General features: G+C 45.4%; 1 protein-coding gene across 12 annotated transcripts in view; it reads left to right on the top strand.

Moving 5' to 3' along the window:
• The first annotated feature begins 11,232 nt into the window (after window positions 1-11,232).
• CSMD2 (CUB and Sushi multiple domains 2) overlaps window positions 11,233-14,800 on the top strand; it is a 337,680-nt gene continuing 334,112 nt past the window's right edge. For 4 of the 12 annotated variants that reach the window (XM_080566787.1, XM_080566783.1, XM_080566798.1 and 1 more), the window contains exons 1-2: window positions 11,237-11,359; window positions 12,402-12,519. In XM_080566787.1, the coding sequence (XP_080422913.1) occupies window positions 12,429-12,519 (91 nt within the window). In that variant the 5' untranslated portion in view covers window positions 11,237-11,359; window positions 12,402-12,428. Of the gene's footprint in view, window positions 11,360-12,070; window positions 12,326-12,401; window positions 12,524-14,800 lie in introns of those variants that run through there. The other 8 variants (XR_013941772.1, XM_080566790.1, XM_080566795.1 and 5 more) reach the window with 5 other exon arrangements.

Here is a 14,800-nt window from a genome sequence, read left to right as displayed (position 1 = left end):
CTTCCCATCCCACCGCCGTGCCTGCCTGCAGCAGGCAGTGACCCATCTACGTCCAGACAGCCCGGGCAACAAGCTAAGTGCTAGAAACCTTGGCTATTTAGAAAGATCCAAAGAGCAAGAGAGAACCAGGCTCAATGTGGCGAGGAAAGGGCCGCTGCCAGGGGCACACAGCAGGCTTTATGTCTCACCTGCTCACGGGTTGATTCATCCACTTCAGACCAGAAGGCTGTGACAGGACTCGCACAAGGCAGAGCCAGCGGGCCAGGTGCTGGACTTCACCCACTGCGAGAGACCCAAAGCACAAAGCCCCAAGCCTCTATGACACTGTACCACTCTGTCCTCGCCCCTCCCTACAAGCACTGCTTTCAGTTGGGACTTTCATTTAGTATCTAGAATTACACAATGTTCAACCTCACACTGAAAAACCACACTTCTACCTCTCCTTCCCAGCTCTGAACTGCTTGGTTCTAACAGCAACATAAACATATGGGGATTTTTTTTATTATTAATAAAAATTCCTTGAATTTTTCATGTGATTTTCATCTTACGTTTTCCCTCCTTAAGGCATCCTCCCCATACCGCACAACAAGCGTAGGAGGAAGCAAATGAGGGCAGCGCAATGAGCTACGCAGGCAGCGGGTACCAGCAGTCACCCACCTGCAAGCAGCACAACTACCTCGTGCAACACAGCCCAAGGAAAAACAGCGACATCTGCAACGCCTCACCTCTTCTCCTCTCCCTGAACGGAGGCTCTTAATGATCGCCCAAGTTTCTCTTCCTTCCTGGGCCTTGAGACATCCGTGCAGTTGTGGCGTAAGTTAGCACAACGCTACTGATGTCAGCCAGCACCAGCCGTGGGATCAGTCCTTTCCACATTCACCTGGCACTTTATTTCTTTCTGCAAAAGCGACTGCTCCCATAGATTGCTGATTTTCAGATTAAATATGAAAAAAGGTGGGAAGTTGTGTGTAGGGAACGAAAGGAAAGGAAAGCCACGAGACATCCAAACTTTTTAAAGGGCTTCCTGAATTCCCACCCTGTATTTCTCACCCAAAACATCAACGCTGACGATCATCTCTGCCACTGGGACGTGTGACAACTCCCCTGCTATTTCAATAAGCCATGGGAGAAGAGCGGAGGATGGATTTGCATGCAACTGCTGCAAAGCTTCTTCAGCCCACTCCAGCTTGCAAATAGCAACAAGGAAGCTCTACAAGAGGTTGTTGAGACTCATGTGGCAGAAAACACTCCTCCTTTCAGGCACCAGATAGGTTTGCAGGCCTTGCATAGTTCCAGATAAAGAAGAAAAACTGTTCTAAAACCTTTAGTAATATTTCTTTCAGAAACAGTTTTGATCCATTAAAGAAGTCATCCGTTTGAGTTTCCAGCTGCAAATGGGTTTTCGCAGTAACTCCCAAAACATTTGGAACAACCTTGATTTTCAGAACTCATTCAACTTATGATGAGCCAAAGACTCATCGTAATTGTTTTATCAGAGGAAAGTGCAACAGCAAGTGAGACAACTACAAACAAGCAGAGGCATTAGAACAGTTTTCAGAAGAGTTCACAATCGTGTTGACAAGGTTTGACAAGCAAAACGGGATCATGCTTTTTGATGAAAACACCTTTTCAGGCATTAAAATGAGAGCCAAAATGGAAGCTCTCACCTGTGGAGCCCGATGTTCTCAGCTGGATTTAGCATCCGGCCCCAGTGACAGGACTGCGCTCCTCAGCAGCTCAACGGGCCTCAGAGCCTGGCTTCAGCTGCTTCACTGCGCCCTGGCGAACAGCCTTGCCAGCGATGGGGAGGGCACAGAAAGGCTTGAAGTAGTAACAGAAGCAGAATTTGTCTTTTGAGGAGAGAACTACATACCTCACAGGCTTGTTCTCAGTGAAGACAAAGCAATACTACATCAGAGGTTTGATTACTCGCTTTTAAGGCAGAGGTCATGGCACATACTGGTGCTGGTATCGAAACCAGCATAGGAAACATCAGCCGTGGTACTCCAGAAGTGATCTTGCTGCAGCTGTTGGAGGCCAGTCAAAATCCCACTGCAAAGAATATCACCTACCAGGGGTTTGCATCTAGCTCCTGCAAAGTCAGAAGGGCATCGGAGAGAAACTTTCTCAGTTAAACCTGCTGCTGCTTTTCTGATTGCTGCTATATTCTTGCTGTACTTGAGCTACTCGAGTATAAACAAATCTGGATGAAGTTTTCTAGTACCATAAACAAATAATTGTGGGAGGAAATTAAAATCTCACCGGTATTTGTTCAGCGTTGTAAAAGTGACTTTGTCAGGCCTAACAAGTCTAATTGGTTTCACTGAGAAGCTTTTCAGTTCTGCACAGGAACACTAGAGCTTGGTTAAACACCTACAGAGACCTCATTTCCCAGCTCAGATTTTTCAGCTGCATGTGCTGGGTGCCTCACCAGGCATTTCACAGCTTGCCACAGTTGCACAGTAGCAACCCCATAACCCTGAAAGGGCACACAGAAGCATTTTCACCAGCTCCCGGTACCTAGAACTATGCGCTCTCCTCTTATTAAAAACCCTGAGCACAAGAGATGTTGCGATGAAAAGGCAGTGCGGAACCTGATGAAGAGACACACAGGAGCTCAGGCAGGAAGCTTTACCCAAACAGTCTTGTCCCAGGCGCAACTTACACAGAGTTGGCTGCAGGAGTCAGGGCTGAGGTGGTGGCGATGATTGCAGGCACTTCCCATCCAATCCGGGCAGTCAGGATTTGGGCTTTTGAAGTCTGCTCAGCACTAACACGGTCTCTCCAGTTGCTACACGAGACCAAGGGGGACTTGCTACCACTCTCGCTTCCCAAAGCCTTGGCAGTAAACACCTGTCAATCTGTGAGGATTTACTAGAACACGCCAGTCCCCAAATCCCACTTGTTAAAGTTTATTGTTAGAGCAAATCCCTCATGCAAAGACAGGTTGTTGTAGCAACAGTTTGTCAACTTTTAACTTCACTTGTTTTCTATTCTCCCATCCCCAAACCTGTCACCTCCCATAACGGAGCTGCTTAATGGGATGTCAGAGGCAGGGAGCCTGTGCCAAGGTTATCAACAGAGCTCCAGTAAAATACCAGCCTTTCTCTCGTGTTCGCTTTAAGCACCTATCCTGCTTCCCTGCAACATTACCGGTCTGTTACGGGCACTGTTTTGCATCTTATTTTAAGAAGGACCGAAAACACATTACAACAAGGAAATTCTGAACCTCACGGACCCCTCCCCACCACGGTATACTTAAGAACATAGCACCCAGATGATGCGGGGTTCTTGCGAAGCCTACCTCGCACCAGGTGCTCATACCGAGAGCACAAAGCTAGGCACCTTCCTGTCTGTTTCTTCCTCTCCCCATGCAAAAGACATCATAAACCTCCTATCTTCAGTGCACCTGCTTCGCCCCCATACGCTGAGCTTGTAGTATTATAGAGACATTGCACCACGCATCGATGCACCCACAGCACTCCAATCTTCCCCAGGCTCAAAGCCTTCTCAGGGCTTCAACAGAAAGTTTAAGAGCCCAGAGTAACGCCTTAAGGCAAGGCTGAGGTGTGAACTGTGGGAACCACAGCAGTTCTTAAAATACGGAGTGCTCCCGACAACTCTGCTGTACCAGCGGCACCAGTGACCTTGTCACCGTGCGTGCTCTCCTCCCGCGCTGATGGGGCCAGCAGAAGACAAAGGAGAGGCAGCACTTGCAGAACACGCGCTCCAACAAGCCTTTTTCCAAAGCGTTTCTGCTTTGGCACACAGGAAGGAACTCATTCACAGAAGCCAAAGTCCTTTTCAGGCAGAAACATTAAAATGATGACCCATTCTGAATATGCCCAACCAAGACCTAAATTTAGATTAAATCCTGGACTCTCCCACTAACTTCAGGGGCTTCAGTGCCAGCTTTATCTGGCTCTCATTACTTTTACAACTGATGTAGCTCCACCGTGGTATCTCCTGACTCACACTCCGTGAAAGGTTCATGTAAAGGCATTAGCTTTATTACCTCCAGAAACATGTATTACTATATTACTGAGTTAAAAACGTCAAGCATTAAACCTAAAAGCCAAGTTAAAAGTGTGCATATAAGGCAATATTTTTGACACCTGTTACCCAGTTCCTTTACCTTGATAAAAGCCTGAACACAGGATTACCAAGCAGAGCAGAGCATCTATCACAACTCTGATTTCAGCTCCTTTTCCCCAAGCTTTTCTTATGCAAAGAACAGTTCAGCATCAATCCACAGAGGTAAAACAGATCCCTGAGCCTTTTCCCTCAACATACCTGTCTCTAAGAAGTGCTGCAAGTTGTTAACTTGAAAAGACCGGCAAGTTCCCTCATGGAGTCTCTCCATCCTCTTTTCTACATGAGGAACTCCACCGTTCTCAGCCTCAGAGAGGCTTCCTCATCCCTATCAGGAGGAACAGGAGATCCTCAAACAACCACCCAGCCCTGCTTCTCACAGCATCTTATTTCAGCACAAATGCCTTGAGATAATTGGGAACAGCAGCAAAGGCACACAAGTAATCCAATCTCAGGGTCAAAGAAGAGGCTTTATTACTACAGATCCTGTTGATAACAGAGCACCACTTTCCTGCTTTGCTAGCAATTTACCGAAGTATGAACTCTAAGATGTTTCAGGCCAAGAAAGAAGCTGATGCCGAATTTCCTAAGACTGCAAATTGTTTACGAAGTGTAACCATGCTAAGCCTAGAAGCCCAGGAAGCACAAGATTCACTGCAGCCTAACACAAGTACTCTCAACACAGGGGAGCATTTTCAACCCAGCTTCTGGTGCTCCAGCTCCCTGCCCTCTCCAGGACAAGGCAGAGCCCTGCTTTGTCCCCTTCACAGAGAGTAAAGAGCAGCGTGAACACTGAACCAGCGCGGGACTACCCTATGGTCCTTAAAGTTTCAGCCTTCATACCATTTTTCTGTGCAGTTGCACTAAGAAAAACCATCCCTTTTCCCCAGCCCTTAGCCATTTACTGTGTGTTCAACAAACTTTTCAGCGGAATATCATACAGCACACATCCCAACACCCACTGTCAACCAAATTTACAGCCTCAAAGAACTCAACCAGGTCAGTTTGACAAGAACTATTTTCCATGAAGCTACACGGGCTGTCGTTCACTATACTGAACACATGTGGAGGGCACAAAGATTTGTTCCTGTTTTGTAGAGCAGAAAGCTGGGGCACATACAGAGATATGAGCTACTGTTTCCTGAGAAAAGTGGCAGCAGATCTGGAAACTGATCCTTGGTTCTGTTCAAACCCAGCCCAGTGCTGTAGCATCACTGGCCTGCTCATCTTTACCTGTATTTTAAAGCAATCACATTTAAGAACGTGTCCACAGGAAAATAATACCTTTTATTTTGCATGTTGCAATAATGCACACATACATGATCCAGTGAAACAGGAGCTCTGCTGTCAGTTGGTCTATCACAACTGTGAGCCAGACAATATTTACCCATTCCTGCCAGACTTTCTTCCACACCACTGTGCAAGTCAGAATTCCCCAGCACAAAAGCAGACACAGGGTGTTTAATACCAAACACAAAGGAAAACAGAAGTGGTTATGTGCAGAACACCTCCCACAAAGTTTGATCCTGCTGGAGTGGCAAAAGGAGCGGCTTTCTGTGTAAAGCACCCGCAAATTAAAAACAAACAGAGCTGCCTGGTTACAAAAAACTGATTAAACTCCTAAGCCCCTCAAAGTAGGGACTGTTTGCTATGGAGCTATGTAGCATGTAGAGATGGTACAGATGTTTATTGCTGGTTAAGTCATCGACAGAGTCTAACGCAGGACTTGAACGGGTCTCCCGGAGGCTTCTGCTGGGTGGGATAAGGTGGCAGAAGCTTGCAGTGCAGCTGGTAACTACTTGCATCTTACACAGCTTCTACATGGCGAAAACGTTAGTGCCTCTCACACAGCTTGTGCAAGCACTCAGTACAGAATGCATCCGGGAAGCTAGCAAAAAGTGCCTCGCTGTCTTGTCAGCAGATCACAGAAAGCCTTCTCATTCACATTTATCCAGTTGGAAACACAGGTAATTGACGTGAACTTGAAAAATATGATTTGGAAGAGGGGAGTGAGGAAAGCTTCTCTCCAGCATTGCTGTTCCACCCAGCCTGTACTCAGTCAATCATACCAGGCTGGTTAATCGGTAGCTCTATTATCACCTTCCTTTCCTGCATTTACTCTGGGCACAAGAGGCACCAGGAGGGAAGCTGAAACCAGAACAAGGTGTAAATACGTACATGCTGCAGTTTGTTTGTTGCTGGTATCTGAAAATAAAGAAACACAAACGGAAAACAAAATATTCAATTAGAACAGCAAATGGTGACTCTGCCTGCCGAAAAGCAGGCGTCTCCTGTTGTCTCAGGGACAGGAATTAGGTGCACGTTCCCAGCCTTCTCTTCGGAGAGCCAGAGCTGAATTTAGAAAGCCCGGAGCAGCAGGGAGGATAGATGTGCAAGGGGGCACCTCTGCTTAGGAGCTGTAATTCCCAAGGAGGGCTGAGATCTCTACATGCTGGTCCTCAGAGCTTGCAGCATGACAAACATCTGAGCAAGGGGATCCTGCTGCATCTTAAACATCTGTCACGTTATAGTCAGGAGACAGGAACAAGAAGCCACAGCACAGACACTGGTAGCACGGGGGTCTGGACACTCCCTCCAAGCCAGAGCAGTAAACCAGAGCCCATTTGCTTAAGACATCCAAGTGTCTGATATGCAGGTGAACACTCTGGCACCTCCCTCATGCAGTCTTCCAACATCTTACTTGAAATGGAACTACCCTGCACCATTGCCGTTTCTGGTCCTGAGTCAGTCCTTGCAACAGAAAAACAATCTAAACGCAGCCCTGCTCAGTTATGCAGTGCTACAGAAGCACAAAGTAAATCATTCAAAATATAATTTGAAGCTATTATTATTTATATTGTGGCAGAGACCCCAGGTGAACTCAGAGTCCAAATGTAACAGGTGTTGCACGTATTTTATTTCAATTAAATACAGTGATAGGGAGACCAGCCCAAGGCTACAGGGAGCCAAATTAGGAAACTGCACAAGAAATACAAATAAAATGCATCACAGACTCATTCAAGTGATGATCACAGGAGCTTGGCTGGCTGCTCCTCTGGGCAGCTCTCTTTATTACTAAGGTATGAGCGAATCTGTCCTCACCAGAGATCCCCCTCTGAGTAACATCCTCTGCTGACACGGTGGTCAGCCATGACTTTTGCTGAAGGGGAGGAACAAACCCTGGAGCTCCACCACCACTGTCTCAGGTGCACCCTCTCTTTCCTAGGGAGAGGAAATGAATCAGACACCATCGCTGACCCTGCACGGCAGCCGGGGAGAGGAACATCTCTGAGGCAGGCTGGATGCCAGCTATTTGTGTGATGAACTGAAAGGTTTGTCTGAGTTTGTAGAACAGCTGAGAAGTGAATCCAGGCAACTGCTGCTCAACCAGGAGAACATGCATTTACCCTGAAAAGAACTCCGGCTTGCCTCCTCAATCCAGCATTTTGTCTGTTTTCACACACCTGTGCACACAGACCCCTCCTTAGGCACTTGCTCTCTCCTGTGCCCTACTCGGAGCTCCCAGCCTCCTGACGTGCAGGGGACAGGATGCAGCTGCAAACATCTCCTGCTCATTTTAACAGCTGCAAATGCTTCCAGGTCTGCTGCAGGGCAACAGTAGGAGAGAATCTTGCAGAATCCAATCGACAGCTGTATCAGGCTCAAGCTGACTTGCACATTCATTATTCACATAGGCTTTGATTTGTTCAGTGCCAGAAAACAGCAATGCCTCTGCTTCAAGCTGGCCATAATCTCCAAAGCTCTGCAATTGTAGATGTTATGATTACAGAACTGTTCAATTCTTTGTATTTCCTAAAGCAACAACTACGTGCCTACCCACATGAAAGCCTGTGCTCGGAAGCATTGTCACAACCTTTGTTTTTCTGCTTGTCTCTCTCTCCCTCCAAGTCTTCCTTACTCCCTCTCCAATTCATGAGCGTGGCACTGATGTATATCCAAGGCCTATTCATGCATGTTCAAGCCAACCCATGCAGGTAATTAATCTAATTAAGAAGTGACTGTATTTATAGCCAAGTGATATGTATAGTTCATATACTACTGACCTTCACCTGTTATTTATCCCCTTCAGCCCCCAAGCTGAGTCAGCTGGAGCAGGACCCAAACCAGGCCTTTGGACATGGCTCTAAATCTCTGCATGTAAGGGAAAAAGTCCACAAAATGAACATTCAGGTGATCTGTCACAACAGAAACTTGGGCTGTGCCAATTTTCTTCCTGACGCACTGCCTTTTGCATTTACCAGTGTGGAAAAGTAAAAACACCGAAAGTTCTTTCATAATATACTTGGCCTTGGGGCTGAGCCACTCAGGATGGGAAGCTGTATCTACAAAAGCATTACACTGATTTGGGGAGAAATATACCAGGAGCAGTGGAAACATGACACTAAAATGTTTGCCTCTTCTTTTAGATTAAAAGAAATAACCCTTTCCTTATAATTTTTTTTTTGAGGAAAAAAAGTAAATGAGACAAGTTGAGGACAATTTTATAGGAGGCCAGTGACTATTTCAAAGACTGAAGGATATCTGACTTAAGCTTAAAAACTAATGACTGACACAAGCAGCACATTAAAAGTTAATTCTGACCTTTCCTTTTTGTCACAGCTACTCCACCTACCCAGTCACCTTTTTTTTTTTTTTTTTTTGTTACCCCTCCTTCCATTTTTTCTGTGGAAGACTTCATGCCAAACAAAACCAAAGCCATGCAGGACACCACCTCAGAACAGATGCTTGCTTAACTTTCCAGGTCTAGTGTGGATTGGCACCTCTTACAGAGACTGCCAAACAGAACACTTTGTTACTCATGTAAAGCTCCTGAGGAAGCCTTGCTGGCTGAGACATAACTTTTTCCCTTTACTTTCCAGAGTAATAAGCAAAATGAACTGACTCCTGTTGACCCCATCCCATTTATTGTTACCTCCTCTAGTAGCATATAAGGTGCACAGGGGATTGAATAGTTACATGAAATAGATACAATTTCCTACTTTTGTTATCGAGACTCTGGCATATTCCACTGCATAGAGTCTAAATGGGACTGTTGGTCTTTCCGGTATTGGCATTTCCATTGGGAAGGCCATCAGTGCTAATGAGAGTTCATAAGGAACATGTAGGTCTTTGAAACAGGCTTGACTAACAATTGCAAGGAATGCCAGTCATCCGGAGCACAAATTTAACTTCCTCCCACACAGGCCTTTTGTTAGCTTGCTGTTTACAGCTTGAAGTTATTGACATCATAAGCGTTGAATCATAAAGCCAGAATTAAGAGAAAGGATCCCCGCTTTGCTTGTGGCTCCCTCCTTTGTTGTACATCTCCCCCCCTGCTTTGGTTCCGCACCTCATTCAGAATATGTGACACATGCAAGTCTCCGAGGGATGAAAGCTATAGCAACAGGAGTTGTACACCTAATCCTTGATGCAGAGTGCTAAAAGTGTACCACGCAGCATCACATTTCCTATTCACAAGGCTGTTCATGTTTTCATTCATGTTAAACTCAGGAGAGAAACTACACAAGTTCTGTAAACGGAAAAAAAATTGAGGGCAGCAGGTCTGACACGGACTCTTAGCATTTAGTTTATAACGCTGAATTACTTTGGCGGTGGTGGTGCTGGTATAAAGGGGGCTTGCACCTGGAACCGGGAATATCACCCTGGAAGCATAACAAGAAATGCGATGTCCAACTGTCTGGGGATTACCAGGGGCTTGCTTATTACAGTTATGTTCTCAGTCATGGCTTTATCTCAAGTAGAGAGGCTGATAATTCAGCATCATACACCTGGACAACACACACTAAATTCCAGTTTGGATTGGCTGCTCTCGTATGCCAGCCACCACTTTGTTTGCAACACCATCAACTGCCACAGTTGAGACAAAAAGACCCTCACTCCAGAATTACCCTACAACTGCTCCTCTGGGCAGAGAACCTGCCAGGAGCAGAAAAATGACTCCTGAGTTCTGGCTCAGTTCCTCCCCACTATCGCTGCAGGAACAGGAATAAGATGACAGGACAGAACTTCTCGTTCTTTTGGAGAACCCCTCAGGTCTCACCAGGGAGGAGTGGTGATGCAGGTTCATCTATCCTGGCTTTGCCAGCCAGTTCAGCTCCACTTTTGCTGGACAATTACCCCGTTTGTGCAGGCAGCCCACCCAAGGCCACACACCCTGGCCTGGTAGAAGGACACCAGAGGAAGCTGCTGGGAGCCTCAGGGAGCTCCTCCCAGGGGCTGTGCAGACACAGCCAGCAGGGAGCTGTGAGCCACAGGAGCACTGGGTAACACCTGAACTTTGTGAGCATAAGCAGACCTAAAACAAGGAACCAAACCTTGAATACGTTCTCCATTCAACTCTGCATTAGGAAATAACACACAATTCACAGCTTCCCATCTGTGGGCTGAACACTGGCTACTTACAAACGAATATTTTCACAGCCTGAAGGAGATACAAGTCCTTGCACTCTTAGCTCCCACATACAGACTGTAGCAGGTATCAGCAGACACTGCAACTATCACCTGAACCCAAACAAAACTAATTAACAAAAAAAAAGTAACAAAAAAGACTTACCTCTGTCTTTGTGCAAGGAAACGTCTGTTTCTTGAGAGAGGTAAGAAGACCCATGGCCCTGGCAGGCCAGTAAGAAAAGGGAGTTTCCACCAGGAGCTCAGAGCCCAGCCCAGCCCAGCCCAGCCTAGCCCGGCCTCCCTGCTGCCCCCACCTCCATTTTTTTATTATTATTTTTTGAAGGCAAGAGTGAAGGTCAGTGGCCCTTCAGCGAGACCTATCTCTGCTGCAGCCTACCTGAGGTACGTTTGTGGCCATTACTGCTAGCGCGTCTCAAGTGGACCACGGAGGGTGCTTTCAGGTGCTTGAGTGGTTTCAGTAGGTTTCATTTTTTTGAGTAGTCTCAGGAGTTTCAGTTTCAGTAGTTCTATTTAAAAAAAAGAGAAGAAAAAGAGAAGCTCTGCTCACCTGTAGTGAATACTTCGGTGGCTGGGAGGTGCTTCCAGAATATTCCAGGCCGTCAGCAGCCTTGCATCAGGTGCTGAGGGTTGCTGAAGACTTAGCAGGAACCAGCTTGATAGCCCTTTTGAAATGCAAAGGTGTGTTTTGCCCTCTAATTTTCCTTTAGGGTTAAGTTGTTGCCCCCCCCCCCGGACGTGGTGCTGGTTCCTGTTGCAGCTCTTAGCGCTTCACGGAGATGCGTCTTCCCAAAACGCGAGGAGCTGGACTTCTTACTCAAGCCTGCTGCAGCCTGTGGTGAGTTTAACAATTACTTATGTAAATAGTACATTTTTCTTAAGAAAACAGCAATTTAATGATGAAAGTTACCTGTGTCACCTCAAGCACGCTTGTGTTTCAGGAACAATTACCAAGCAATGCGGAGCACAGTGTGCTGCAGGGTGTGCTCAGCAAGCGGCTGTCTACCAGGCACAAAGCCCTAGTAGGGATCCTGGCTCTGCTGGGAGTTATTTTTTTTCCTCTGTGGCTCTTGAAAGTGTCCGGGGATGCCTTGCTCAAGTAGATTATAGAGTTGTTAGTATGCGTGCACCATAGCACCCTCTCCAAACGTGTACCCCAAGTATTAATAAGGAAAGTGAGTAGCAAAAGCCTCCACACTGAGCTGCTGCAACTCTTAACAACCAAAACCTTCCAGAGTTAACGTTTGCCATCAAAACAATTTGCTGAGTACTGCTGGTGGTTTTTTTTTTCCCAGTGTAATTGATGAACTGGTGATGTAGTTATTTACTTGAAGCTGATACTCCCATGCTGTTCATTCACAGTATTTAGTATTTATCAAGTCAAAGTATCTTTTAAATTATGTTGTCTTTTTTAAAGAGTCTTTTCTTAACCTACAGGGCAAATGGCAATCTCATGGTGAGGCGTTAAGTGGCTATAGCTCACCAAGAGTTAACCTTAAAATCAATGGAATTGCCACAGCTTGGGGAGTGGGAGGGAGAGGCAGGCACCAAGACAGAGCTTCTGAGGATCCTCTGGATGTGTGATGGGATCGTTCTTGTTTTATTGAGGACATCTTGACTGAGCCCTGAACCGGGAGCACAATCACTCACCATTAAGATTAGTAGGAGGTTTTATTATTGATATGGTTCATGAATCAATGCTGATCAAATCCAGTACAGAGCAAGTCTCTAGCTGTGCCTATGGAGAGAGCTCCCTTGCAGCCCACTGGGCATGAGACAGATGGGGTCATGCAGCTATTGTTTGGTAATAACTTTAAAATTGGGTCTGGATTCACATCAACAGCTGTACACTGATTGTATCTATAATCGTTCACATTAAGGTGTTGTTTGCCTGAATTCTGGTTCAGATGGGAAGAGAAAAGAGAACTGCTACACTTCAAATGGGAAAGGGAGCTAGCAGTGCAGTTCAACTGAACTCTGAGACCTGGGGAGGAAAAGGTTGGTAAGCATCTGGAAGAATCCCTCGTGGGTGTTTCAGTTTGCATAGGAATGTGTGAATAAGATATTTTTTGAAGCTCTGTGTAGAATCTTACTTTGCTCAATCTGCATCTTAGTATTTGGTGCTTACTTCTTATGACTAAAATTGTAGGTTACTGGAGTAGAATCTTCTGTATATTTACTAAGTCTTGCTGTTCTATATATAGTGCATTTAATTCACTTGCTGACAGAAGTCAGACTCGGAAGGAACTTAGGTTCTTATGTCCTTATTGTAGGTGTCTCTGTAATGTGAATGATTATTAAGGTGTAATTAGGCACGAGGTTATTGTCCTGAAGTGATCGCCGTTAAAGATGACTTGAGTGTATAAACAAGAAAGCTATTGTTAGGGCTTGCAGAGTAGTCCTTTGCAGGAGTGCTTTGTCCTAGTGTGGCACCTCATCTTTGAGACAAGAAAACTGCTGCTGGTAAACTATGAGCCATCCCTGTATTTTACGTGCATCAGGATTTGTATGGATAGGGAAACAATTTTTTTCGGTATTGCAAAACAAGGTACCGTAGACTGCATGGTTGAAAACAGCTCTGCAGGCTCTCTTTTTGAATAGCAGGAAAATGGTTTTGTTAGTTTACCTTTTAGTGAGCCTGAAAATACACAATGCTGGAGGTTACCTCGCTCGTAGGGCTGACAAGTGCCTTTTGTAATCTAGACTGCCCTATGCTTGATGGCTTGCATGCTTTATGAAGCACCTCTCTTTCTAAATTTTCAGGTGATCAGCCTGTGTTGAGCAAAATAGGCTGGCTTCCCTCACAGGGCTGTTCCTTCTCATAGATAAAGGCTATCCTTCTGGCTGTCTGTAGCTCCACAGACCTGACAGTGCATTTGTGGGAGGCAAAAAATGCTAAATACATAAACGCATCTTTCCTGGTACCTGTTGGTCCTGGGAGAATCCATCCCAGGAACCTTCGTTAATGAAGGAAACCTCCCAAACAATCTGAAGATTACTTTAATAGTTACAGCTAAATTTAACAAGACCTATTCAACCCAGAAAATATGCACTAAATCCAGACATGGGAGTTAACTGAGAGTATATATGAGATAACTTAATTGTTTACTTAAATCTGTGTACCTGGGGGTCTCTTGCTGTGTTTCTCCATATGAAAAGAGCAGCTTTGGGTCTGCATAGCATTTACTTTAGATTGAGTGAAACAAGAATAAATATAGCAACAGAAGTAAAATCTTTATTAGAGAGCAGGTGTGCTGATCTCCTCTTCAATGTGCTGCATTAATTAGGCCTGCAGCATTTGCAGCTGCCTCTGCTGAAGTGAAGGAGCTTGAAAATATAAAGGTGCAAGAGCAAGAAGGCAACCTCTATGGAGGTATTTCCCATTGGTATTTCATAGTGTGCTTTGGTGATTTAGAGGCAGCCTTCCTTTTAGAGGGATTGCCAGACAGTTGTACTCTGGCTACTTCAAAGCAATACTCAGAAAATAAAATTTCTTTCTTCTTACGTCCCTGAGGAGGTAGGGGAGAGGCTGTTCAGTCAGTGAACACAGCCTACACAGCTGAACGTCTCCGTGTGTGTCTGCTCTTGCCAGCGCTGCTGTGATGCATGATGATTTCTGTTCTACGTTGGGAGTCTGAGCAAATTAAGCTTAGGAGACCTCAGTCAAAACATCTGCATCTCTATTTTGACTGACTGTCATAAGGACATTGTCCAACACTGTAGTCCTCATTTCTGACTTTCTAAATGTGTAAATTGGTAGAAAATTGCTGAAGAGCTTAGGCATTGCTGTTGAGTGAGGCAAGATCAGTTGTTCTAGCAGGGTGGTGTAAGAAGATGGTGTCAGTGTCTCTTCCTTTCTGGTCATAACCAAAACTACAGGAGAAACTCTTGTTGGATCCTCACAACCAGTCACTCTTATTGACATACTTTTATAATAAAGTAAATCTTTTCCTGCTCCAAAATGCTTTTGCTTAAGTTAGAGTTTTGCCTTGGGTGGAGGTGTTGCTTTTTGGCTTTGCTTTTCCTGACTCTGTCCATTGTTGTGAGCCATTCTGTGGAAACATTCCTCTGTTGTGTTATTCCTTGCACCCACTGCTTTGGGATAATCTGTTTCCTAAAGAGCATAGTCTTGGATACGTGGAGGGGCTTTTGGCTCTTCTGTTAATGCTAATTGTTATGGATAATTAGTGCAGTAACATAACATGGAAAGCAGTTATTTTGAAAGTGCAAAGTTAGAGTAGACAAGAATGCTCTTGCTTAAGCAGAGAGGATGACTAAT

The sequence above is a fragment of the Anser brachyrhynchus genome, assembly GCF_964034855.1.
Source record: "Anser brachyrhynchus genome assembly, chromosome: 24".
Lineage (NCBI taxonomy): Eukaryota > Metazoa > Chordata > Aves > Anseriformes > Anatidae > Anser > Anser brachyrhynchus.
Note: the sequence above shows the minus strand (reverse complement) of the source record. Positions and strands in the feature narration are given on the sequence as shown.